Source organism: Melopsittacus undulatus, chromosome 2 (assembly GCF_012275295.1).
Source record: "Melopsittacus undulatus isolate bMelUnd1 chromosome 2, bMelUnd1.mat.Z, whole genome shotgun sequence".
In the NCBI taxonomy this organism is placed as follows: domain Eukaryota; kingdom Metazoa; phylum Chordata; class Aves; order Psittaciformes; family Psittaculidae; genus Melopsittacus; species Melopsittacus undulatus.
The window spans coordinates 53,570,931-53,598,312 of NC_047528.1; the positions used below are offsets into that span (position 1 = coordinate 53,570,931).

Here is a 27,382-nt window from a genome sequence, read left to right on the forward strand (position 1 = left end):
TGAATGCTTTTGAAATGTATGTATATTCAGAATGAAGAACACTATTTATTGCAGACATTAGTTAATGAGTCTTTTACTTCTTCATTTATTTCCTGTATTGAAAATCTTGTGAACCAGGATCTTTGTTCATTCTTCCAAAAGAAGTCCATCTTAAGCACCAACTCTAATTCATAAGCTGTCTTCTGTATGCGAGTATCTTCTGTCAGATTAGCTCAATTTTTGCATAGCTGGTGTCTCCAGCACTCTCATCAGTACTTGCTGAGTTTTTATTTTATGCTTTTGAATTTCTAATTTTTGGAGAGATGACAAGGATCTATTTTACACACAGAGTCTAATAAATACACTCTTCAGACTGTGTTTTTATTCAAAAATACACAGACTGAAATTTTGGCATGGGGAAGGAATAAGTTTAACTTGCCTCTAAGCAGTTAATGAAATCCTGCATTAGGATAATGTAGAGAGATCATTGTGGCACCATACTTAAAATAACCAAGAATTTCCCACTAAAAGTGGTGATACTTGTTTGTTTTAAAACTTTGCCAAGCTAATCTTTTACATGCATAATATCATGCTTTACTTTGCATCTATTTGAGACTGTTTGTATGTTGTTTTAATGTCGTTTCAGGTAGTGCCCTAAGGATGAGGCTTGGGGAAGGAGTTTTACCAATGCAGAAATGTTGTGGGATTTTTTTGGGGATTTTTTTTTTTTTTTTTCCAGCAATAACTGATGCTTGTCAGAATCTCTAATTTGGAGCAGGTCCTTCCCCCCTTTCATCTGATGAAAGGCATCCTTATTTGGAAACTGGGAAAAGATCTTTCTTTTTAAGAAGTGATTAACAGGCTGTGTTAATCATTCTAGCTATTTCAGTGATGAGACCAGTTACTTTTTAGGAGAATGGTACAGAGGTTGAATGGTAGATTCCTTTCTGTTCTAGCCTTTCCTTCTTCTGACACTCCACAGTGAATGTTTCAAGTCCTGCTGTAGCTCCTGCTGTCAGTGGTACCTGGGTTGCTTCTGCCAAGCAAGGAATGGAAGCCATAATACCCTCTTCCACCTTGTGGATATTTGTGCAGATACGCAGTTTTACAAACTCCATAAGCCGAAGTTTTCCTGCTGTTGTAAAATGTTGGCCCTGGTCACCTGTTCTTGCCATCTCCCTTGTCCTGGGGCTACTGTTTATGTAGTAATCTTATGTAGTAAGCAAGCTTACAAGTAACTCAGAAAGAGAAGTCAGTGCTAACACCACCAAAATGTGATGGTGTAGGTGTAAAGAACGAGAAGTCTGGAGATGAAAAGCCCACTTTTTGGTGGCAGAATGTGCACTAGGTTAACTTAATTATCATGCTACAGCGCTTCTAGCTGTTAGCAATTGAAGTTCCTATTCATTCCCTCTTTGGGTGAGCCCATCAGAACAAGCATTTTGCTGCTGCTACCTGTTAATATTGTTAGTAGGTGACCACAAGGATGCTGAAGGGACTTTGAGACTGTAAAATGTATATATGTATTATTGCTTTTTCACTTCTAATTTGAGTATATTCTGCTTTTAATTTTAAGGATTATTTTTTCCCTGTAGGTTTTTGGAACATACAGTCACACATGCTTTTCAACATCCAATTCACAAGTAAAAATCTAGTTTGCTAAGAATTTTGAAGTAATTTCAGCTCTACAGGTAAACTAGAGGTTAGACTTCTGCAATTTGTTGCATTTCACCATTTGCGTGTAACTTAGATGAAAAGCTAAAATAGAAAAAGTTTTCCAGTGTACTGTGTTCTTACCATCTCAAGTGCTCCTGAGACACCAGTTTATTTAAAAAAACACCCCAATGTGCGTGTATATACATATATATATGTGTGTATATATATATATATATATATACATATAAAAGCTGACTAGTCTCTGCTTACTGAGGTTCCTCTCCCCACTACACCTTGCCATCCCTTTTTGTTTGGGGATGTTTGAAAAGAAAGAAATGTCAACTTTTTAGAAAGATTGCATCATTTCATAGGATAATTTCCTCTACAGGCTAAAATGTTGAAATTTAGGCCGTTGTGCAACTGTTTAAACATGCTTAATTTCAAGCACATGCTTATTTACAGGATCCAGATTTGTTTGTCTAATTACTTTATAGCAGGAGTGAAGCCAAACTGTCCAACTCTCAGGCCCATCTGTTGGTAAGGGGAGGGAGGAACTTGATTGTTTGTGTTCCAAAAAGCTTTTCCACCCTTAGCCACGAGACAAAATTTCTCTTTCAGATCCAGAGATGCTGGTGTTCAGGTATACATGTTAGATATTTTTGTCAGTACATTATCCTGAGTTCAGAATGGTTGTGGTTCACAGGGAACAGGGTCACAAGGCGATCTCATGGGTTGCTTCATTCTAAGTGCCTATAAATTCTCTGTACTACCTATCAATACATATTATTGACTTGTTTTATTTATGACACTAAGATAGAGGTTGTTACCCAAAGCTGTAGCATTGACTGTTGTAATACCACTAGTCCGTCATACTTAGTTCAGTAGATTTAGATATACCCAGTTCCATTGCTATTTCCTCGTGCTAACCAGAAAGTATAATATATGTACACTTTTAAAGTAGTTTGGAAAGCATATAATATTTAGTGATGCCTATGATCACCCTTAGTTCTTTGTTTTTATTTTTAAATTGAACAAATCTGCTGGCTTGATTCATGTAAGAGTATGTGAAAATAAGAACAGAGCTTAGTGGAAAAATCTGAGTTTGTATATACAAGTCTCATTACTTAAAGATAATAAAATTTGGAGTAATATCTTCCTGTTAAGTTTAGCTACAAAAACACCTAAGCCTTTTGTCTTAATTTTATTTGAACATCCACATTTAAGAGGACAGCACAATTACACACATCTCTGTCCATAATATCTAATGTCAGCTTCATGTAACTTGAATATAAATAGAAATTGGTGGGAGAGCTATGTGTGTTGACTGTTAGAACACACAGAAACAAACCTCAGTTTTCTTAGAATGCTTTCCAAAGGGAAAAGAAATCAATGAATTTTTAATTTACTTAAATGCTGTGTATTGGAATTCTCTCAGTGGGCAGCTGTAAGAGCTAGTTATCTTTCATTACAGGGTAATTAGTCCACAGTTTTCTCCAAGGAACTGTGTGTAAGATTTAAATAAGAACATCTTCTATTAATAATACTGCTATGTACATCCTTTCACAAATAAAGGGTGAAGGGGGTAAGACAGTGCTTAATAGAATTCTGTGAAGTGATATCTTTTACCGTGTCTGGATTGTCTAAAGTTGCTACTCAGTACGTACATTAGTGCTTGCTCAACTGATGAGAAGGCATCACAAAAATAAAACTTGATCATCATAGTTCCCTCAGACAGTAGCTGCTTCTCCTAGGTGCTTCCATACCACTGCTAGTATAGAATTCCCTGTTGTCCCTGCTTGCCCCTGGCTGTGTCTTCCCAGCACTGTGCTGTATCCTGTGTTTCAGAGTTGGGAGTCTTTGAATGAGGATTTTTTTAAATTATTTTTTTTTTCCCCAAAACAATTCTTTTATCTGGCAGGTATCACTTTTGTCTGCAGAACTAAAGGAATAGCAGACATTGCTATAGATGCAGAAATAAATGGGTAAAGGGCACCACCAGTTATTAGAGAAGAAAGATCAGTATGATGAGGCTCTGCTTTCTTTTAAAGAAATTAATGTTGTGAGATTTAGTAGGAAGATCCATGTCCCTCTAACTCAGTCTAAGAAGGTCTTGTCTTTTTTCTTTAACAAGGATTGTACTAAGTTCTCTCTACTTTTGGTTGCTGTAACCCTCCTTACCTGGACAGAGAGAATCTTCCTAATATTCTTTACTTGGGGCTGTCAATTACTTGAGTTTGGAAGGAATGTCTTGAGATCTAGTCCCTCTCTCAAAGCAGTATCAGCTGCAACAGGTTGCTTAGTGCCATATCTGGTTGGATTTGGAATGTCTCCAAGGATGGAGACTACACAGCCTCTCCTTCCAGTATTCCTTGTGATTATAGATGGCAACTACCTCATGTGTCAGTCATCTAAGCACCATTGCCATGGCAGTACTTCTTTAATACCCCGTTTTTGCCTGTTAGTGACTCTCTGCCACAGGCATCTCTGGCCATAAATGTAATTTTCAGTCATCCTGCATTGTTCAGTCCTGTTTATATCTTTTCTGCATACTTTCCCCTGTGTCATACATCTGATGACAGTGTATTTGTTGACAGTTGTTACTACTGCCACTGTCCCTTCTAGTGACTCTCCTTCAAAACCCTCTAAGCATCCCTTGCCCCTTTAGCTGCTTTTAACTGATAAGGTTCCCAAAATGGTGTTACGCAGCTGCATGAAGGCTGCTTGCAGTGTAAGAAGCAGGAGGAATTGAGACCTGGGGTGGGAGTACTGTCTTTCTGGGACACTGCTCTGCTTACTGTGACCTATAGGACAGCTAGTATACACTAGCTTTGGTAGAAGACAGTGTGTTGAGTGAATTAAACTTGGTTTGGGGAAGAAAAACCAACTAAACCACAAAACAACCCAAACAAATTTGTGCACATACACTATTTTGTTGCCAGTATGGTTGGTTTACTACTTGTTTATCTCTTAACTAATATTTGTTTTTTTGTGATTGAGAGATTCATATCTATTTTTTGCATAAATATGACTCTTTATAATATGGTGTTGGTTTTTTTGAGTGTCAGAAATAAAATCTAATGCTGCTTAATGGCTCTCTTGTAGGAAATTAACTCCAGTTCACTTCCAGTTTTCTGAAGTGAACTCACTTCCAGTTTTCTCAAGTGAACTCACTGGCCTGCTCTGCATCTTCTGGTGTAGTTCCTGGCATCTTCATAAAATCTCTCTGAAGGTCTTAACAGTCTTTATCAAATGTTTAAGAATGGCTACATCTACTGAAGAAATACCATCTTGTGTTGATATTAATGACAGCAGCTGTTTGGCAGGAAAAAAATGAGTAGCCTTCAGGTGGGGACAGGGAGGGTCCTGAACTGCAACAACCATCCAGAAAAAGGAGTGGTAGCTGGGTGGAATGGAGTTATCTTTGTTAGAATTTGGCCAGGTCTTAAGTCTTGTTTTTATTAAGAGTATTGCTTAGTTACAGTGTTTGAGAAATGGTGCTTTTCAATGTAGTTATGTGCTTTGCTTAACTGTGTTCCTCAATATGCAGAATAGTTATTTGAAGGATGATTCCAGGGTCACTTGCCTTCCTGGCTATCAATACCAAGGTTCCTGATGCTGAACTCAGTAAATTCAGGGTGGTGTGAGCTTGGACAGTCATCTTGAGTTTTAATTTGGTTTCCGAATATGCAGAATAAATACAGTGATGGTCAGCTACTTTGAAAGCACTGTAAAAAGTCTGGAAAAATACCAGATAGGTTTTATTGAGCTTCACATGCGTGTTTAGGCCAGGAGAAATAATATAGCTGTGTAAAGAATGTTTTGTGCCCATGCATTTTCTTCATCTGCTCTAATATTCATGTTTTTGAACTCTTACTCTGTTTGTTTTCCTTACTGAGCTTTCAGTTTGATATAGAAGATTTTGAATACATCATAAATGTGGGTCCTTGGTAATGTTTGGCTAGGAGGATGCTCCCTGGTTACTCCCTCTCTCCCTCTTGTTATTCTGTCCTGCTTTTTCTCCTTGAGTGCCTGGTTTTCATTTTGAGTAATGTGTATTTTCTGTTAAACATCTCATTGAGCGTTCTCTGCCAAGCTGAAGATTTTTATTTTTTTTCCCCAGACTTAAAGCCAAATGGCCTAGAAAATAAAGTGCTGCTGACTTTGTACACCAATTCTAAGTGCCCTTTCTTTTTCCCTCCCCACTCCAAACAAATTTTAAAATACCATGTAAATTGAATCCTAATAAAAAAAAGACTTATCAGGAGATGTAGTATTCTTGAAGAATAAATTGTGCTTAATTGTATTGTGAAGTAAAGTTCTTTTTGGCTGTTTGTATGTGGCTCAGATTTATTCTGTAATTAAGATGTAGTACTATGTAGCACATAAAACAAGGAATCTCTATCTTACCTTACTAACATGTTCAGGATGGCTTTGTTCATCACTGGCCCATTACATTTTTAAACTGAAAGTTCGTATTAACGATTAAACAAGTGCTGCTTTTACATCAGGCAATATCTTGTGGGGTCATGCAGCTGGTAGGTAGAACTTTCTTGTGTTGCATGAAAAATGAAATGGTCTTCATGAGGCTAGATGATTGGGAAGACTAAGATTACACTTGTTAGTGTTTGCCATTTCCTTTGTGCATACCTGATTTCTTCTCTTTATCTTCATGTAATCAGCAGCTATATCCATTTCCAGGATCTAATTGAACGTAATGAAGAAAGAGGTTGGGCTGTTAAGCTTCCACATTCTCTGCTCTTTGTGCTGCTCTTGGTGCTAAAAAGAGATGAGTTAACATAAACCTCAGTAGGCTGTTTAACCTTCTTTCTCTTCTGGAAATGTAGATGCAATAACATTTGCAGCTGAAAAGGCTCATTCGCAGTTTCTAATGTTTAAGGATGCAAATGAAGCATTTTGTCTTTTCTGTCGCCTGGAGGTGTTAAGCAAGGAAACAGAAAGAGGTTTCTAGGATTAGTTCCACAGATTTCTTTTATCATGTAAAAATCAAGTGTGGTTTCAATGCCAGGAAGTGAAGAAAAGCAATATGGAAACCATCCAGGGAAAATTCGTTTGCTTCTCCCTAAATTTTCTGAGTATTTGTTACTACTGATGTAGTGGAATACTCAAACTTTTTGCAGCAGAAGCAGGTCTAAGTTCCTGTGCATTGGACGGTGTGTGTGTGTGTAGGGGGAATGTTTTATAAGTGATGAAGCAATTAATCATTGACAGTGATGTGTCATACAAACTACTGTATGTTCAAATTTCATAGTTTGTATTTGAGAAATGCTTCTGAAAACATGGATAACTCAATATTGCATTTGGTTCCTGGGCAAAACCATGAAATGTGTATACCATATGAAGCTTTAAACTTCTCAGAGTGAAATTATCAAGTGAAACTTCAGCTTGATGGTCAGATCCAAAGCAAAAACTTCTGAATTTAGAGCCCCAGAGGTGGTACTTGTTCTTCAGTGTTTTGTAGCTTTGAGTCCTTGGAAAAAAGCTGCTTCTGTGCTTTTCACTTGCAAAGATATGACCTAGAAGCTGAATACTAATTTTTTATTCCACTTAGGAATATAATAGACACTATGAAATGCTTGGTTAATGAGACTTTTTATTTTAAACATGCAAGCACATTTACCTTTGTACATGTAATCTATGCTTGTATGAGTTCATAACTTGTATCTTATGAAGGAAGGCGTCTGCAGATTACAGAGTCAGAACTGTAAGAATCAGGCTAAACTTACCATTTCTGTATAATAAAAAAGGAGGTGACTTGAAAGTTTGTTTAAAAGCTATTTTCTATGCAGCATTTGTCCTTAAATTGGTGCTGACCATCTAAGTTTCTTCTGGCAGCTCCCTGGTGCTTAGGCAGGAGGTCATGCACTTTTGAGAGGTGTACACTTTTTTGGGACAGTGATGTTAAGTAAGTAACCTTAGATTGTATTTGTACTGGTTCAGCAACTGTGCCATTAGTGTAAGCTGAGCTTGAGAGTAGTCTAACAGATTGATCTCTCCTTGCCTCCAATATTTAATATACATATCCTATGTTTTGAAAAAACACAAATATGCTTATCTCTAAATGATATAGAGATGTATGTTATTCCTGCATTTTATTCCTGGCCTGCTTTAGATGAGGCATATTTCAAGCCTGAATAAGACTTTTTATTGGTCCTTCAGGAGTTTGTCTGGTCACACTGATAACTGATTAATCTATTTTCATGGCTCTGCATAGTTCAAACTATAGTTTGGAGACCAATGTGAACAAATTCACACCAGGATTAAATAGAGCGGACAGTATTTGTTAGAATAATGGCTTAAAGGGAGCTTGTTAACACATTTCCCTCCCCATGGCAAAGGTTGAAACTGACATCTGTGTTCATTTTTTTCCAAATAAATTAGTGTATTCTAGTTTTCAGATTTTTGATATTGCTGCCCAGGAATCATCTTTTTTCATAAGTCAGTGATTGTGAAAATGCTTTCATGTTCTCTGAATGCAATTCTAAGTGAGACAGACTTCCTACAGCTGTGTTTAATTTCAGTTAAGGCTTTTTTTTATTTGGTAGCTTTTATTTTTCTAAAGAAATATTCCCAATGTATCACTTGCTTTTATGTTATGTACTCCTATTAGAGGCAGCGGGTACAGATATTGAAAATGGTACAGTATAGTGTCACAGGTGGTAACATAGCTTGTATGGTGGATCTGGCCTCTTAATGTGGTATGTTTTAGAGCCAAGTGACAGTAAGTTTTTTATCTCAAAGTAGAGCTTGACACAAGTAATGAGGTCTGGCAGGCTAGGCAGCACAGTTCTTCACCACCACCTCCTTCCGCTTGCAAGTTGCACTGGGCTCTGTCACTTCCCCAGTCACCAATTAACTTTTTCCTTCTGTGGCTAACTGCTATCACGGTTACCTGCCTGCTGCTTATGCAAGTCAAGGTGATTGTAGCACTCCATCTCTTTCCCAAACCCTCAAACAAAAGGCAGATCTCCAAAATTAACTACAGTAGCCAAAGGCAGGTCTAGTCAAACAAAAGTAGGATGCTACAGTGCTTTCTCCTGTAGCTTATTTATCTATGTGCTTATATCACCTACTGTATTCACCTGAGATGTGCTGTGCTGTTTTGTCCAAAGCCTGCACAGAAGGCTGTAGTTTACTTTTCTCTTCAGCATGGCTTATTTTTTAAAATACTTGTTCTTATGAAGGATGCTACTGTACTTGTGAATGCTGCCTTTTCTCTTGTGTGTGTATGGAAATGTGTGCATGTTCTTAAGATCTTTTGGTTTTAAAATTTCTGCTTATTTCATTCTAAACAAGATTGAAGGGACAGTTCGGTTATTTGTTCTGCTTGGTTATTTTCTAGGTTGTTTAAAACTCTCTTGGACCTCCGTTTTGCTGCCAGCTCTGCTTTTCAGCCCTGCATTTAGCTGGTGTGACTTAGAGGCTTTTTAGTCCAGCTAGCTATTCTGGTCATCCTTAAGCTGTGCTGTTCTGCTGCTCTCCTTTGCATGTGGCTGCGTGCAGCTGCATGTACAGGTCTGTTTCCTTCTGGTGAGCTGTCAGCTGTATATGGGAGACTGTATTTGTGGAAGATTCCAGTTTTTCTGGGGTTCTGCTACTATTTGTGATTACCAGACTACTTATGCCTCATCCTTTCCCCATTGGATCTGCCTTCTTGACTGGCTGTATGTGAAGAGGGCAGAAAAATTAAGGTGGTCACTCCCCAGCACAACAGTGGAAGAATTAATTGGTTGCATGCAAGTATTTAATGGAAACCTTTTCCATATCTCCCTGTGAAGAAAACGAGAGGATTGAGAAAAAAACACATTGATAATCAGATCTATGATAACAGTTTCTGCTGCAGTTCTTATCTGTAGACCTTCCTGCATAATCTCATTCACCATCAAGTTCTTAAGTGAGTGTGGTAAGTTGTTACACACATTTGCTAATCTTGCTGTTATCTATGTGTTATGTTGCAACAGAATTTTGATCTGTTTGTCTTCTGCACCTAAGTTGTTCTACTTGACAGCTCGTGTCAAGGAGCTCATTCAGGCAGTGGCTTTGATGCCTCAAACTTCAGCCGTTCTGTGATTCAAACAGTGCTCTTTAGAGAACCAACAACATGTTTTATATTGAAACAAATCTTAAATCAGTAATTCAACACAAAAGCTGGCTCATATGGCAACGTGCAGTACCCCCCCCCCCCCCACTTGAGAGTTTGAGTGTGTACTTCCCCCAAAAGAATGTTCTCCTTCCTTATTGTGTGTTCCAGCAGCTTATGTGGGCCTTCTTCCAATACCCGTTAAGCTTCTCTGTTTAGCTAGTTTTAACTCACAAAAAGCACTTCTAACAAAAGAACAAGGCCATTGTCTGCCATTTCAGTCAGCTAGGTCATCTGAGGAGTTGACAGAGCCTGCCTTAGAGAATAGATAGGGACTGTGGAAAGGTATGTGCAGAAGAAGGTGGTAGAATGGGAAAAAGTAACCAGATTGGCTCAGTTACTTCTCTAGAGACTCCTGACAGACTGCAGCTCAGAGCCTACCTAGCCAGCAGTGCTGGGGTTAAGCCGTTTTCTCATGAGTGAGTTACTGTTACTGTCTACCAGTAAGTAGCACCCTGAATTTGGGTGATTGTGAAAACACCATATGTAAGTCTGGCAACACACGATTCAGTGCCTGCATGCAACTGATCATTTGGGTTCTCCCATGAATTTCATGAGCTTGTTTAAAACCAGCTCTGCTTATGTAGGAAAGCTTGTTTTCAATAAGGTAGAGCAGGTACAGTTGCACTTGAGATCTCTGCATCCTCTCAATCATTTATTCCTCAGAGGTGGGAAACATTTTCTACAATAGCCATTCCAGGTAGCAGGGAGCGAACAAGCACAAAGCCTGCATTATTGCCATTGCTTCTGTGTGGTAAGATAATTATAGGGGCTCTTGCACCTGGAAGCAGCTGGGCACTTGGAGTGTGTTTTGCCGCATTAGTGCTGTGAGTTGAAGAATCCCCTCCCAAAATGATTGTGAAAGAAGAAACACAAGATTCTTAAAGCTGTGTTTTCATAGGTGGCATACCTCCTTGTTGGTTGGAACTGCTTCTGTTAAGCTGATGTTACATGCAGATTCAAATATCTTGGCTCAAATGAGGACACCAAGAACTGTGTTTAATTGTCCATAACTAACATGGTAAAAAATGGAGGAAAAGTTTTAGTATCAACTTGTTTTGTCTAAAGCTGGGTTGGAACTGTTCAGTCATTTCCTGCAGTGCTGGGAGGCCTGGCAGTGAGTTGGCTGGTTTGCCACATATTCATAATCCCATAGAAGAATATATGTTGCCAAGGGAGCTAGTGTGTATGAATGTTTATTATTCAGTTTTCCCTCCTTCATGTTCTGTCTTTAGTTCTGCTGTCACTTAGGCTGAATCCAATGCTGACTGCATAATACAATAATCGTGAATCTCTGAGTTCAGAATTTCCAGGAGGAGAGGCAAAAGAATTTCCTCTTCTAAGATGGGTCACTTTGTACAACAGTTTGTAAGATGGACAGGCCCTTTCCAAATACTGGAAATACGATTGTTTATACTAGCATAGATCTGTTTGGCCCACTCTTTTCCCAGAGCAGTCAGATGTGTTTGACAGAATGTGAAGGTCTTGAGTGATGTGACTTACTGTTTTTAGCAAGATTTGCAAGAGTTTGTTTAGTAGTGTCTTAAACTGACAAAGGTTTTGGTGAGCTTAGCTAAAGTTGTTTGGAAGACATGTCAGAGAATGCATATCTTTTCTGTGTAAGGGAGTTAGGCATAGTGTCTGGAAACGAGTGGATCCCCCTTGGTTTGTAACTTATTTTTGATTTATGGATACTGCGCTGCGTTGCAGTTGAAGAGCAGTTCTGTGTAAGGTACAAAGGTTCAGAGCAGTTAAAGCCAAGAGGTGCATGTGTAGACAAGTGCAGTTGTAAATTTTGGATCTTAAAAGCATACATTGCCCCCCTCTCCCCCAGATGACAAAGATACAGGCTGTACTAGGTGATGTTTGCATTAGAGTAGTGTGAATCTGCTGCATATCATCTAGTACTTAATTTTTAATAAGTAGTATTGGTTGTATCCATGGGGAATATTACAGCTCTATCAGATTCGTGTAACAAATACAGCAGATTCACTTTGTGAAAGTCTCTGGGATGTTCCTTCTCTTGTGGCTCATGAATCTTTCCTGAATGGTGCTGTTCTTTTCTTACCCTACTACCTACTTGGAGTGGAGTGGGGAGTGAACGTCTATGCCACAAGTCAATGAGAGGAAACAGTAAATCAAGCAAGAAGTCCCTTACATGCCTTCCACTGGCTATGCTATGAGCATAATTCCTGTCCTCTCTTGTGACTTTTAGTTTGAATGTTTTCTTATTTTCTGACAAAAGGTCAGAGGGGGAAGAGAAATAGTGTAAGAATAGCATATTAGACTGCAAACTGAAGTCTTGGATGGTCTGCCAGGGCAGCAGAAGTTTTGGACCGACTATTTTGAGGTCTGGATTTCCCAGACTTTTGATGTTTGACTTTGAGAAGAGAGTGGGGAGGGGAAGCAACACATAGTAAAGTTTGCCAATGTAATGGCAAAGACTGTAGGAACAAGGTGTTTAGGTGTGATACAAGATGGATGGCATAATCTCCAGGTGCCAGGTATGTAAGCGAATCCTTTCCACTTCTTGTTCCTGAAATGGTCAGCTACAGACTTTGTCACTATGTTTTCAAGCATCAACTCCTTGCTTCTTGTTTCCTTTCTTCTTAAAAAAGTGAATACCTTCAGCATTCAGATCCTTTGGCACTATAATATTAATAGAGGTGCACCCTTGTGTTGGCTTTCCTATCTCCTCCCTCCTTTTAAAGTCTTCCCAACTTCGTGTCTGTAAGACAACTATTCAATCAAATCAGTATTACTGTTTTGCTGAGCTAATAAGCCTACTGTAGTAGGGAAGAAGTAGGCTGTGAGATAAAAACCCAGATGGTTCATTGTGAGTTGAAGTTAGCAAGCCTTTGATGTAGCTGAACTGATGCTCTGCGTTTGGTTTGGGTGTCTTTGCACTGAGCTTCCTAGTGTGTCTGAAATGCTTACCTGATCTTTCCTCTGTTATCTGCAGCACCCTGTTGGCTAGGATGATGGGAAGCTGTCTATGCAGAGCTTCTGCTATTACACTCTTCCTGCTAGGAAGCTGCTCACAGTGAAAACAGTGACTCCTAAGCATGTTGGGAGTTCTCAGATCTTATAAGATCGTGAATAGGATATTGTTCCCCAACTTCAAAGACGTATTTTTCCTATGTCTGTTCTGTGATCATGTACTACTACCACATAAACATGCAAAGCATCAGGAAATTACTTTTTATTGTCAGTGACTGTAACTATCTGGCAAGCCTACTATGTGCAGTAGGAGTGTATGTCAGAAAGGCATTAATATTAAGACACAAATTCTGATAGAAGAAATTAAATGTTTGCCATTGCATTAGTGTTGATATTAAGTAAACTGCCCATTGGCTGGGAACAAGTTGTTTTTAAGCATTTTACAAATGTCTTGGAATTGGGCAAAAAAGCCCCAATTAATGAAACAGTTGGAAAAAATTGTGCAAGGTTAGTAGGCTTATTCATTTGATGGGTTTTTGCCTATGGTTTAAAAGATGTTAAGTTGCCTGAAACATTCATGTACTCACTGATACGTCAGTAACATTCGGTGAAACAGTTCGGTTAGAATTGCCTTTTGCTCGGTAGAGTACTGATCCTGGACAGGTTTGAAAGAATGTCTGTGTGCTTGATGGTTAAAGTCTGTTGCTGGCGTAGGAAAAGAGGAGGAGGAAAAATGCAGTTCAGTGTTCCTCCTACCTGTTACAGTATTAAAATTGAAGTATAAAAGTGTTTTATGTTAATGCATTTCCACATTAGTATTGGAAAAGAGAGTTGCCTGAAAGAATTTGGAAGACATTGTTTCACTTCCTGCCTTATTTTCAAGATCTTTCAATCTTGAAGTCTGAGTAAGAGATTGCACTTTCATTTTGATGTTTTGTCAAGGTTTGGTTTTTAGGAATGCATAAGGGAATTTTAAACTGCATTACAGTTTAGGCAGCATGTCTTTGTAAATCACTTGTGGCTGTTTTAATGATGAGTTAACTAGCCTCTGTTTTCTGACTTCTAGCTTTCAAGGTGGAATACTTACACTTGCAGCTATTTTTCTTCAGCCTGGCTTTGACTTATACAAATGTTAATTACAGGGGCTTTGAATCTGTGTGTATACATAGTTTCACAAGGTCATACACATTTTTTAATGAACTGGCTGAAATGTTGCTTGTATATTGCTAGCTTGTTATGTTGACAGATCACTGTCTTCTAAACATTTCATTAATGAGTTCAAAAGAGCTAAAAAAGAAGCAATACCTGTATATAGCTGAGTTTTAGTTTGGTCTCCTAAATTTTACCTCCATTGTCTTTGCAGGCATCAGAAGGTGTCACCTTCATTGGACCTGATGCACATGCCATTCAAGCTATGGGAGACAAGATTGAAAGCAAATTGTTAGCCAAGAATGCAAAGGTCAATACAATCCCTGGCTTTGATGGAGTAGTCAAGGTGAGAAATCATTTAATTACTGTCTGCCCACTGTAGGAACAGTGTTGAAATCGAAGTACACTATTGAAGGTCTGATGCAGAATGTAATTACTATTTCAACTTCTTTTTCGGTAAGATGTAATTAAAATGGGGTACAGGTTTTTTATTAGCAAGAGAATAAAGTCCTTCATAATAAATGATGTATTAAGGACTGTTTCTATGAAATCTCTAAAAACGCTTTGCTTTAAATTTAACATGAGGACAAGTAAATGTGTTAAGTATCAGCTGTGGCTTCGACTATCTGCACATCTCTGCATTTCTCAGTTTGTCTTGTTGGTCAGGATTTTGGCAGCCTAAATTAACAGTGAAGTTTGTTATATTGTATGAAGTTTCCATTTTATTGTCTGTGCTGATCGTGTAGACTTCTATGTGTTACAAAACTTGGGGTGAGGGTGGGGAGAAGTTGATGGCTCTTCATTGAAATCTGCAGCTTGTGTTCTTCCTGAGGTTTTAGAAGGAATGATTTTCAACAGTTTTCCATTTTGTTGTTTCTTCATATTTTTAAGGTGAAATAAAGTATGTCTTGTTTTTTGTTTATTTTCTGCTATAGTAATTAAGGATTGGGCTCTTAAAAGCTTTGCCATGTGCCTTTATGTATTGTCTGTGTTAATGTAGGTAAATAAGCTTTTTTCTTTTTATTTTACCTTTGTTGTATGCACCTAAAAGTGGTGTATTATAAACCATTGATCTCCTGGATTGAAATTTTCTATGCTTGACACCTCAAGTTAGACTTTGTTTTAAAAATAAAATAAAAGTAAAACTTGGAGTTGCATGTTTGTTTCAATAACATTTTAATGTAGTGAAGGGAAAGCTTTACAGGTTTTTTTTATGACAGTTGATATTGACCTCTGGTTACATAAATCTTATTTACATGATGAAATAGGAAATTCAAGATAATTGGGAACAACTGAATACATTAATGGAATACAGACTGTATTTTAAGGAGTAGTATACACCAGGGCAATGGTGTTCAGTGTTGTGTCAGCTAAGTTGGATTTTAAACTCTGCTAGGAGGGAAGAAACCACAAATCAAGCTAAATGAGAAAAGCAAATAGAGTGCAAAGGGGCTAAGCCTCCACAAAGTTATTTGTTCTGATGAGGATGCCTGAAGAACTTAGCTAGTAAGAGACAGAAAAAACAGACTCCTGTAGACATTGCCAATGTTGTTTCCATCAGAAAAGAGAGATGAAAATATTAGGTTAACCGGTGCTTTGGTTTCCACTTCTAGGAAATAAAACTTCAGTTAATTGGTATTCTGATCCTTACTGTGGATCTAAATATGTGCTTGTGTTTGTTCTCTGATCTCCTTCCTGTGATAATGTCTTTTGCTTGATGAGTACCTGAATACCTAAGTAATTAAGTCATACAGGATGCCTGATTTTTGCTTAGAGCTTGATGTGCTATTTTGCCAATGCAGACTAAGATAGGAAGGCCAAAGCTGTATGATAGCTGGTACGATCAGAAGAGCAACACACAAGGGACTGAAGACTGTGTTAAACCTGTTTGGTCACAGAGTTAGGAAGCTTTCAAAATCTGAAGGCTCTTTCTGTTGAGAAATTAAATTTTTAAAGGTCCTACGAAGGAGTTAAGTGTCTGCTTGATGTTTGAGTTGATTACAGGTGGCTTCATCTTTATAGTGGAGTTTTAATAAAGCTGGAAGAAAACTGCATTCATGCCTCTGACAATGTCAGAAGTTAAGAAAGATCAGTTGCACATATTCTTTGTGGATGAATAGTTAAAGTGGACATAGAGTAACAAATTCTAGTGCTTCATTATTCAACTTAGGGCTGCACTGAAAATCTTTGTTACGTGAAGAGTTGTCTTTATACAGCACTTGCTGAATAGTGCTAGAGACACATAGGTCCTTCATGAATAAAGGGTGTTTTAGCCCTGTTATTTGTATTGCTTAGTACTTACACATAGTAGATGCTGGAGTTGCTAAGCTTTTGTAATAACATATTGGAGAAGCTGCATGCAGGCAAATTCCCAGTGAGTAGAAATAAAATTAGAAATTTCAGAGAAGGAAGCCCTTGAACAGTACACTTAAGGGACCTGAAAGGATTGGAGAGGACAATGCTCAGCATAAGACACAACTAGCTGTTCTTATATTGCAGAACACTAGCAAATATGAAACTGAGAATGGAAAGACATGGAGTGAGAGTGGACAGGGTATCCGGTTTGACAGTAATTTTCTCTTCCTCCTTGGTTCAATTTGAGTTGGCTGGGGTAAGAGTTGTTCCATCTGCGCAGGCAAGAATCCTGAGTGTGGTGCTGTCAGCTGGAGAGCCAACAAAAGCATTCAAAGGTAGCTAATTTCAAAATCTGTAACTACAGTTAGCTTCCTAAAACCTGATTGGTAGAGATAGTGGTGAATAGTCTTTATCAAAAGAATTGGTGTTAATCCACATGAGCAATGGCTATACTAAATTTATTGCTGAGAAGATGTAATGTCTGCAAATAAGTAAAGAGGAATGAGTGACAGTAGGAAAACGAAGGCTGAGTAATGAGTACAAGGAGATGTTGTGGTGAAAAACTGGCAAAGGAATGTCAAGGGAAGAAAGACTTTTATGTTGTTTCACCATGTATGGCCAGTTTGTTTTCATGACTGGTAGAACACAGCTGGATGTAGATCCAGAAAATTAATGTCTCTGGGTGTCTATTTAATTTCAGTGATGTCAATAGACACATTGGGGGTTTTCAGCAAGGCTATGAATTTACTGCGTTAACGTTTTGGGTATCAGGTTGTGTTCTTGCATTGGGATATTGACATTAAATGATCACTGCTTTAGGGGAGAGGCTTTTGAAATCTAGGCGTGAACTGGATGTTCGCTAAGCCCAACACCCTCCGCCATGAAAACTGTTATGTAGTTCTTTTATAATTAATACAATGTTTTACAGCTCCATGAGTCCCTTAAAAAACTTTGTTCTGGCATTCCTCTACATCAGAATAGTTTTGCTTTTTTGTCTCCACCTGCTGGTACCTGTCAGAGGGGCATGTACATGAATTAGGTTAGAAATGCTTATGCTAAGTGAGTATTTTATGTCTTAATGAAATCAGCCGTTTATAAAAACACTATGACATCATTTTATAACTCTTATGATTTTTATAAACTTCTACTATTACTTGAGCATTTTTATTTGTACAATAAAAGGTGGTGCTAAAATTATATAATTCTTTACAATCTCCGGTTTATTTTGGGAAAATGGTAGTGTAGCTCATGTGTTTTTGGAGGAAACAGCAGTAAATAATTGAGGACTTTTGCTTTTTTAAAAAGATAATTTAAAATGCTTTAAGTACCAGAGTGAGTCTGTATATATTGCACATATGGACTTGTGTGTTATGCAATGTCACAGCGATCAGGTTTTTTTTGCCCCCCTCCCCCATAGCAAATGTTCTTTGCACTATAAATCTAAAATAACTGTCTGAACTTTGAGTCCTCAAACTATTTATGTAATCTGCACTGCAAGTGAAATTCATGACACCGAAACATACTTTCTTAGGGAAAAAGATCAAAAGACTCAGAGATTTCAGTGTCAGTTGTTTATTCTTTTTTTGTTTTGTTTATTAGCTTTTCCCTTTAAAGCAGGGCATATTTTTGTTTTGCATTTCAGAAATGCTCTTTGAAGGCTAAAGAAGTTGTGTGCATAAATTTATTTTTTGTTTCTTAGATATTTTGGTTCTAATATCTTAGAATTGTAAAAATCAGATGTTGAAACAGTGTAAATTAATAACTAAACTGGGCAGATGACTTCAGTCTGTTCAAGCCAGAACTGAGACAATTACTGCTGCTGATACGATGCTGCTTATTACTCGAAGTTGTTGTATGTGTGTATAAAAATACAGTGGCAGTGAAAAGTTCCCCGGTAATGATTTGCAGCCTGTCTTCCTGTGGACTGCAGTGTCTCAGTTAGCCACTTGTTTGCAGGTAACTAAGTGAGAAAAAAATTATCCTGTTTGCTTCCTGCCTCTTAATTCTATTTTGCAAATATATGAGTAAATTTGCAAAAGAAAAGAAATGTAAAAGTTTCCTTCTCAAGTATAATCGTGTCTCTTCATCAGTCATCACTCTTCCTGCATTTTGTTCAAGAGGCTCTAATTGTCTGCATTTGGCAGGTTTAACACTTCCTGACAGAGAGGCTATTAAGGGGAAGTATTCTCGCATAACTGTCACAGGCAGGAACAAAGAACCTTCAAACTCAATGTGTGGAAACCACTAACATTCTTAAATGACCCTTTTCATGCATTTTATCCCTTTAAGCTAAAATTTGGAGAGTGCAGGGTCATGGAAAGCAGCAAGGTGTAATAAAACAGTAAACCCAGATTCTTTTTTTTGGGGGGGGGGAGTGGAGGTTTTTTGCTAGATTTATCTCTTAACTTAAAAACAATTGTTATTTGGAAAAATCTCATTAACAGATGTGACTGGAGTAAAAAGACTTAAAACTGATGTTGATTTCAGGACTGCTTTGAACTTAACAAGCACCGATTTGTGGAGCAGACTAGCTAATGAAAGGAAATTAAATTTTCTGACAACTTCCCCTGCCAGCCCCCTTATTCTTCATGGGGCTGTTACTAGGTACTGAAGACTTTTAAAGAGGATTTTGTTTTATTATCGGACATAAATGAACCAGGTATGAACATTTCTTATGTATTTTTTTTTAATGTTCTGACCTGGGTGCTTTTAAAACAGATTGCCTTGAAAGCTTTAAAAATATCAGGTTTCAGTTTAATGTTCATAAGTCAGTCCCTATAGTTGCAGACACACTTAGCAGCTGGTGGTTTCCAGACATTACTGCCTTCCATACAAATTTTTTAATGCATGTCATGGAATAGTATAAATATTAACAAATTTGGATGGAAGCTTCAAACTTAACCTGCACCACTGTAATTAACCCTTTTTCTTCCTAGTATTGTATAGTGGAAATGCACTGTTATCACTAGAAGAAGCCAGAATTAAAGAGAAGGGATTTGTCTATTAAAAAGTAACCAGTTCGGGTACTTTGGATTTTATTCTCTGGGTCTCCTTCTATTTTTTTTTTCTGTACCAGGCTGTAGTCAGCTGAAGCAAGAAGTGGTATCAGCAAAAGGATTTTTCTAATTGTCGTATGCTAGTAATATGTGGGCTCTTAAACAGAAACAATTATGTGAATCTTGTCATTTCAGATACAGTTTAAAGTGATGCATTTAAGGTTTAGAATGAAAAACTTACAAAAGTGAAATGCTTGTGTTCTCTCCCCAGTAGACAAAATCTATTCATCTTTTCAGGAGTTCTGCAAGTTTTTTTTTTTTTTTCTGGACCTGAATTACTCCCTAACAATAGAGAATCAACTCCCCCTACTGACAACAACCAGGAAAACACAAGAAATACCTGTGAGGACAGAAGCAAGCTGGCAATGGAGAAACTTTAACGATCTGATTTATGGTCCATTATTGATTGTAAACTTCTAAATTCTAGCATTAAATTCTTACAACTGCAGAAAATCATTTTGCGATCCTGGTTGTGTTTCCTGTCAGCTGATTCCTTGTTGCTTTGAGTTTCTCAGTATACTAATGATGAGGTAGAATTTACATTCCACTTATGGTATTAATTTTACATTCCTCTGGCTGAAAAGGGTCAGAAGGTTGTAAAATCAAACATAAAATGAATCAGAGGAGACAGTAGTGCAATATATGACTGCCCTCAGGACATAGTGCAATGGCTGATGGGATTAACGTTGGGTCTCATTTCCTGCTTTTACAGGATGCAGATGAAGCTGTCAGAATTGCAAGGGAAATTGGTAAGTTCTTAAATTAGCTATGGTGGGATTTGTGTGCCTCTCAGCAGACATGGTTGACTAAATTGAATGTGTAATAAGTAATCCCTATAGAACAAATAATGCTTTAATAGTTTTAAGTTCCCTGTTGCCTATAGGGCTGGAAGAATCCAGGCGTTAATGCCCTGTCTCTTAAATCATCACATTTTAACATTACAAACTGGACTTTACAGAACAAGTGCAGCTATGATTTTGTGGAATGTGTGTAATATGCACTAATGAGTAGCTTGCTAAAGGAGCTACTTCAAAGTATATCTGTAATTGGGCATGATAGTTAGAAGTTAGGCATGGTGCATTTATCTTCATGTGGAGACTGCCACCAGTGATGTTATGATCTTCATTCTTCATCACTGTGTGGACTGCAATTACTTGAATGTCATCCAGAGCACCAGCCTTTCTTCTGTGCTTTCTGGAATAAAGTCACTATTTGGCTTCTGAATATCTTATAGAATGGTTAAAAGAGCAACCAGCAAACTGTCTGGGACTCATTTTGATGAAGGTTAAGTGTTATATGTGTTTAATGAGTTTTGGCTTTTATTTACTAAAGCTTAGTATTAGGGAAAATATTAAACCATATGCTTGAAATTACACATATTTTTAAGTGCTTTCTAAAAGAAGAATCTAGTAAGAGACTTTTCTTGTTTTTTCTTTTTATGGTTTTCTTTTTTTTTTTCTCCAGATTTTTATTTTAAGAGACAGTAGCCATGAGAAGCTATTTAGGTTCATCACAGGTACCTTATTGAAAGGATATATCTACATTTGGAACTTCTTTTACTGATATAGCTACAAATACATCATGCCTGTGTCAAAAGCTATGGTTTAGCCTTGTGCGACAAATAGAAACTGGGGCATGGCATTGCTGCAGATCACTTTCCATCAGTGTAGTATCCTTCCACTTTGAGTTTAAGTCTGGGTTTTTACCCTGTGTTGGTTAACTGCCCTGAAACCCCTCAGTGTAGGAGTGGCTTGGCTGACTTTTAGGCTAAGACAATTGTAGTCAGTGTTTCTGTGGGTTACTCTTTATGTCCCTGGTGGGAAGTCACAGGGTTACTGATCACTGTCATGGAAGCAGAGACAAAAGGAAGAAGTTATCAACCAAATTGGAATATTTGTGGGAGAATTGGAAATAAAATTGGTTTAATCCTTAAAAAAGACATAGCTTAATGACTCTTAATTCAGTTTCAATAGTCTTTCTTGATCTTGCTTTTTTTTTTTTAAGACTATCTGCGAATATTTTTAAAGCAGTATTGATTAATGTGAGTTGGAAGGCATTCAGTGACTTCCTAGACACCCTTTAAAATGCATTCTTGCTTACTTTTCTTCTGGGTTTTTCTGGAGTTCTGTTGACTGGTTCCTACCTTTTGATATCAGTAGCACTTTGGAGGTCATTGTATTAAGGCAGTCTTAAATCTGTATATATTAAAGTCAATTACAGACAGCTAGGTTGTGCTTTATTTAGATGGTGAATTCTTAAACTGTTTTGATACAAAAAAGGCTTGTGCTCTGATGCCGTGTAATGAAAGGAAAATGTACTTTCTAGCTTTTTCCCCACCCATGTTTTGCCCAGTTGACCAGTTTGGTTAAGCTTCTCTCCAATCATGACCACTAATAAGGATAAACCCCAAGAATTTGTAATTTCAAAGGATCAAAAATAGGATGAAATTAAAATCTCTTATGTGTAAGATGTACTCTTACGATGTAAGACTCGTATATAAGGTATTTGATATGCAGTTGAATACTTTCAAATTACTTTAAATTTCAGGTATCCTGAGCCTCAGTCTTATAAGAATGCCTAAGTAATTTTATATATAGATTAAAAATTACTTAATATACTATATTTTATACATATATATAAAAATAAAATCATTGTGGGCTTGTACTTAAGACTCCAAAATAGTGTAATACAAGGTTCTCTTGCTTCCTGCATTTTTTTCTGCAGCTCCCAGCTATTTTCTGCCCAAAGATCCAGTAGTAGTGGAGCATGGCAATTCAGGGTAGAGGTACTTCCTTTACCTGTTTCAGTGACAGTTATGGGTACAAATTTTGTAAGTCTGGAAGTTAAACCTGCCTTTTGCTCATAACTTGAGATGTGCTCTCCCAAGTTGTAAAGGGAAAATGAGACAGAGATACTGGGCTAAACCAGGAATTGGAAGTTCAGGTGCAAATTTCTGTATAGGCTCCTTTCTGTAGTCTGTTCTCTATTTGTGTGGCTGTTCTTCTCTTGTGATCCTTTCTATAGTGCTTAATCATATTGACTCTTTTTCCATGTTACTTTTAAGTCTGCTGGCTTGATTTCTAAAGCATTGATGAAACTACAGAAAGTTTTACTCTTCAGTTTGAAAGGACTGAACAGAGCTCAGGCAGTTAAACTAAATTAAAGCCTATACACAACTCAAGAGGTTAATAACAGTTTTGTCATGTTTCACTTGTGACATGGGTTTAGTTAATACGAGCTTTTCAATGGTGGATATTGAGAAGAATCTGGTATTTCCACATGCTGTATTGCTCATACTGATATCGTGCAATGCATTTTGTGGTCTACTACCTGCAACTCTATAAAACCAGTTAAATGTCATCTAAAACCTTGGTGGCAAAGGGTGGAAACTAACAGCTGTGAGACACCAAAAGTTTTATTCCTTTTACCATTCAGATTCTCAGAATAGTGACCACCCTGGAAACAAAGCAGTCCTAACGTAATAGTACCTATTTAACATCAAAAGTATGCCTGCTGATCCTCAAATTTGACAGCTTTTTACTTTTGCACCTTTTAAGATTTAGACCCATCCTTCACATGTGTCACAAGAATGTAAAATTATACAACAAGAGAGGTTTATAGTTCATATTCTTACATGAAATTTTAATATAGTGTAAACTGACATCAAATTTAAGGGAAGAACTGAAAACCTAGCACCTACTTAAAAATGTGCCCGTTTGGTGCAACTCTTTGTTGCTGTTGTTGTGGGTCCTTGTAAATGCTATTACAAATTGTTTGCATGCCCATCCCTTCCCACAACTAATCCAGCCAATTGATATGAGTGTACTTAAGCAATTTTGATTGCTGCTGAATAATGCAAAAGTGATTAAAAGAATGATGAATAATGTATCCTGATCCCAGTGTCCTGTACCCAGTGTGTACACAAAACTTAGTTTCTGCAAAGCTTTCCTTGTCTTAGCACACATCAGGCTCTGGTATTGGCTGAAAAACTGCTGTTTAGCTTAGTTGAGTGCCCCAGAGATCAAATACTATGTAAAGCCATATTTGAGCAAAATTTCAAGTGTGCTTATTTTCAGGGGACTGGTTAATAGTCATCCTAACTTGAAGTCTGTAAAGAATATATGTACAGAAAGCTCTATAGATATTTTCAAAACAGGCCTCTTGAGTTTTTTCAGTTTTTAATTTTTTTAACTATATTGTGTCTCTGGAATCTTTGACTGCCTTGCATACATCTGTGGTCAACATGTCATCAATATACATAAAATATGTAAAATATATATGTGTGTGTGTGTGTGGGAAGCAAAGTCATCCTACTCTTGGTGAGTGATACCAGTAACCCATGTATCCTGTCTGATAATTTAGCCGTTTGAGTTGTGATATATGAACTTATATATTCTGTAGCATATAGACTCACCAAGGCTTGCTGCCAACATGCTTATTTTGCTGTTGAAATGAAAGAACAGTAAATTAGAGGTAGACTCTGCTTACAGAATTAAAATCAGTGAGCCATTCAAGAGACTGATATTGTTAGACTGAAATTGTTAGCATAATTGATGATGATTTTTTTTTTTTCAAATACATGTAACACTGAATGAGATAGATTAGGTGATGGAAATTGCCATGGTATGTTTGGCATAATAAGGCTTAAAACAATGCCTAATTCCGAATTTCAGACTTGTGCCCTCTTGAGTTTGAGAGAGTCTCCAGCTGGTGGTAGTGTTGCCAGAGGTGTAAGTTCACTAGCGTTATCCAACTAAATCTCATGTCTTGCATGAAAATAATGTAAGATGTGCTTTTTGGTTTGTTTCAAAGTAGCCAGTGGCTTGTCTAGGAGTCTGGCAGTTGCCAGGGATCTGGAAAAGCAACTAAATCATAGATAAATTCTTCTTGTGTAGTTTCCTGCATACACTGTATTTCTTGAAAATGAGTTTAATGTCACTGTTGGATGTAGTCTGGAGTTATTTTGACCATGCCCTTTTATCTCTGGGATTTGTAGAGGCCTTGGAAATGATCAGTGTAGTTCTAGATCGAACCCATTGTTACTCTGTGACTTGTCCCATACCCCTCTGTGGACAGCACCGGATATTCTGTGGGAAGATGTAAGAGAGACTGTAGCAAGCTTATTTGCATGGCTCTGTTCGGTCTTACACTTATACCTAGTAACTACAGGTTAAACTCTAAAGAATGAAGATTTACAGCCTTTTGGTCATCCCTGCCTGTAGGAACTTGATTTGTGCTCTACATGTGCTTATCTATTACCTTTTACATCTTTCTGCCACATGAATGGTTGAATGGTTTGTAGCATGGTGTTTCACAGTCTAACAACATGTTATCTTGGAAATGATTTTATTGATTTTTACTTTTTTTATTTTATTATTTTGCTGTTACTTTGTTAATTTAATGTTCTCTTGTGCTGTTGCTGCTTTCCTCCCTTCCAGTCAACATTACTGGTTTATTCTTATATCATGAGTCTTTAAACAAAAGGTTTTCCAGAACTTGGTGGTTTTAATTATCTTCTCCTGAACCTCTTTTCAGTTCAATGACCCTTCAGGGAGAGGAGGTGGACATACTGTATCGCTGTCACTTGTCACAGAACAAGAGTAGGTCCCCATTACAAGAACAAACTGTAAACATATGATAGCAGACTTGACCATTTCCGCTGGCAACCATATTAAAATGTCCCTTTCTGACCGCAGATCAGAGCTTTTTATAGAATATATTTTCAGTCTGTAAGGACTGATGGACTTGTCTTGCCAGACAATATTGTCTCATCTTGGCTTAATATTATAACTTTCAAAAAACCAAAGCCTGAAAGAATTTTTTGATACTCTAAAAAAACTTTTAGAACCTGAATTTTTCATTTTCTGTTCATCACTGATATGACTAAGATTGTTCTAAGAAGTTGCTTTGAATTAAAATACTGTACCATAAGGTAAACAGTCATTACTGAATTGGCTTTTAAACTGCATACTTCATTATTGTACTTTTCTAGCTTTCAGAAAACTAAGGTCCTGACTTTGCCCATATTAAGGTCTCTTGTTCTGAGAGTAAAATATTACCAGTTATGCACAATGCTGTCAGGTGTATACTGCCCGCTTTTTCTTACAACTTGTCAGTACGGGGGCAATTTTTTTTATTGTTAAAAAAGAAAAGTGTCAAAGTCTGTTTTCTGTGATATCATTACCTAATATCTAAGCAGCAGAACTCTTGAGGTGCTGCTATTTAAAATGTATTATACCAGAAATCTTGATAAAACACAGGTTTGCTTACTGAATCTCTTGACTAATTTACAGTAATAATTTATTGACTAGTATTTTATGATGATCTTATTTTTACTAGTTATTTTTTGAAAAAGATCATCACAGCTATAGCTTATTTTGGCAGAAATAAATGAAGAAAATTTTGTTCTTGAAGGAATGTGAGTTTTAAAAGGTCAAATGCTTTTATTCATAAATCACTTTGTTACTTGGGAATAATTCATTTTGGTATAAATGAAATGGAGAAGACAACCTTTCCTGGCTTCAGGAATCACAGCACTGACAGCTAAGTCTTGAAAAGAAAAATTTCTCCTCTCCTTTGAAACAAAGTGTTTTAATAAGCGAAGTTATTGTCTACTGGCATTATTGGACATGTGGTCAGTTGTCATGTTCCTCTGACCAACTGAACAAAGTTTGAACTTCTGTCTAATTGTTCCCCGCTGTTAGGCTACCCTGTCATGATCAAGGCCTCAGCAGGTGGTGGTGGGAAAGGCATGAGAATCGCTTGGGATGATGAAGAGACCAGGTGAGATGCTGTCCAAAAGCTTGCCTTGATGAGTGCTGCAGCTACAGAAGTCCCATTAAGCCACTGTGAGCTGACAGTTGAGCAGATAGGAAATGTTAGAGAAATTGGATGTTATTTGGTTTTCTCTCTTTTGTATAATGAACAGTATACTTTGCATGTGTCTAAAGTTAATTTTTGCATAAATCTTACAAACCACAGTCCATTAATTTGAGTTAAAACCCCAGCATTCACAACTGCCTTTAATCAATGTAAACTGTAAGTTTAGATTGTAAATAACATTTTGCTGTATGCCTTTCAGAATGCTGATTTATTAATTGTTGCTGTGTTACATGGAATATTTATTGGCCCTGATTCTCCAACATTAATGCATGCTTTTATTTCTGTTAAAGTTGATTATTTATGTGTGCAAACATGGTGTTTTCAGAATATGTTTGAATAAATTACATACTTCTGTGTTTAGTTTGCCAGGGCAAGTATTTTATTGTGCTTTTGCCTGTTTGGAACAATGTTTAAATACATCCATTTTCATGTCATTTAATGGTTATCTGAATCTTGAACACTTCATGACACTTGCTATGACTCAAAGTTTTGCAGTCCATTCTCTGCTAATACTCTGGCAGTGAGAAGCCTGGTTTCAGCCCTGTGTGCCGCTGATGTTATAGAAAAACGTGTTTTGGGTTTTTTCAAAGAATTGTAACAAAAAGCCTATTTGATCCAAAATTAGGTAACCTAAATGTTTTCCTTTCCACATGGAGAAAGCAGCACGTATGCTGGAATCAACTCAAAAGTACAGCTCAGATTTTCATTAGTTTAGTTACCTGCAAGATTTCCCATTCATGGTTTTTTTTGTGTGTTTTTGTTTGGTTTGTTTTTGTTTTGGTGTTTTTTTTTTTTTAATGCCCAGTTAAATTTTTGTCAACTTTAAAACTGGACAAAACCAATGAATTGCTAGCAATTAAATTTTAGATTTAAAACGTGGTGGGTTTTCTTGTACTTTGCTACCTCTAGTTCATTTATATTAAAATCTAAATGGGAAAATAAGGTTTTGTGCATTAGAATGAAGATTTAGAATAACCTTTTGTACAAGAATTCTTTGCTTCCACTGGTTTAGAATTCAAAACTACTGCCTTGATCTTGTTCAGGCAGCAATTGTGGCTGTTGGACTTGAAAGGAAGGCATTCATTTCTTATTTTGCTCAGAAAGGAGCAAAGGAGCTTGATTAAAGTAACTTCAAAAATTGAAAACTGGATCTGAAATTATGGTTGCTAATTTGTTTCAGAGAAGAGTTGTGGTTACTGTGTAGAAA

At 37.2% G+C, this 27,382-nt stretch overlaps 1 protein-coding gene across 1 annotated transcript in view; it reads left to right on the forward strand.

The window, feature by feature from the left end:
- The window catches only part of PCCA (propionyl-CoA carboxylase subunit alpha), a 274,818-nt gene that overhangs the window by 55,729 nt on the left and 191,707 nt on the right, over window positions 1-27,382 (forward strand). Inside the window, exons 7-9 of the mRNA XM_031045567.2 lie at window positions 14,097-14,228; window positions 20,006-20,042; window positions 25,998-26,076. Of these exons, the coding sequence (XP_030901427.2) occupies window positions 14,097-14,228; window positions 20,006-20,042; window positions 25,998-26,076 (248 nt within the window). The remainder of the gene's footprint in view (window positions 1-14,096; window positions 14,229-20,005; window positions 20,043-25,997; window positions 26,077-27,382) is intronic.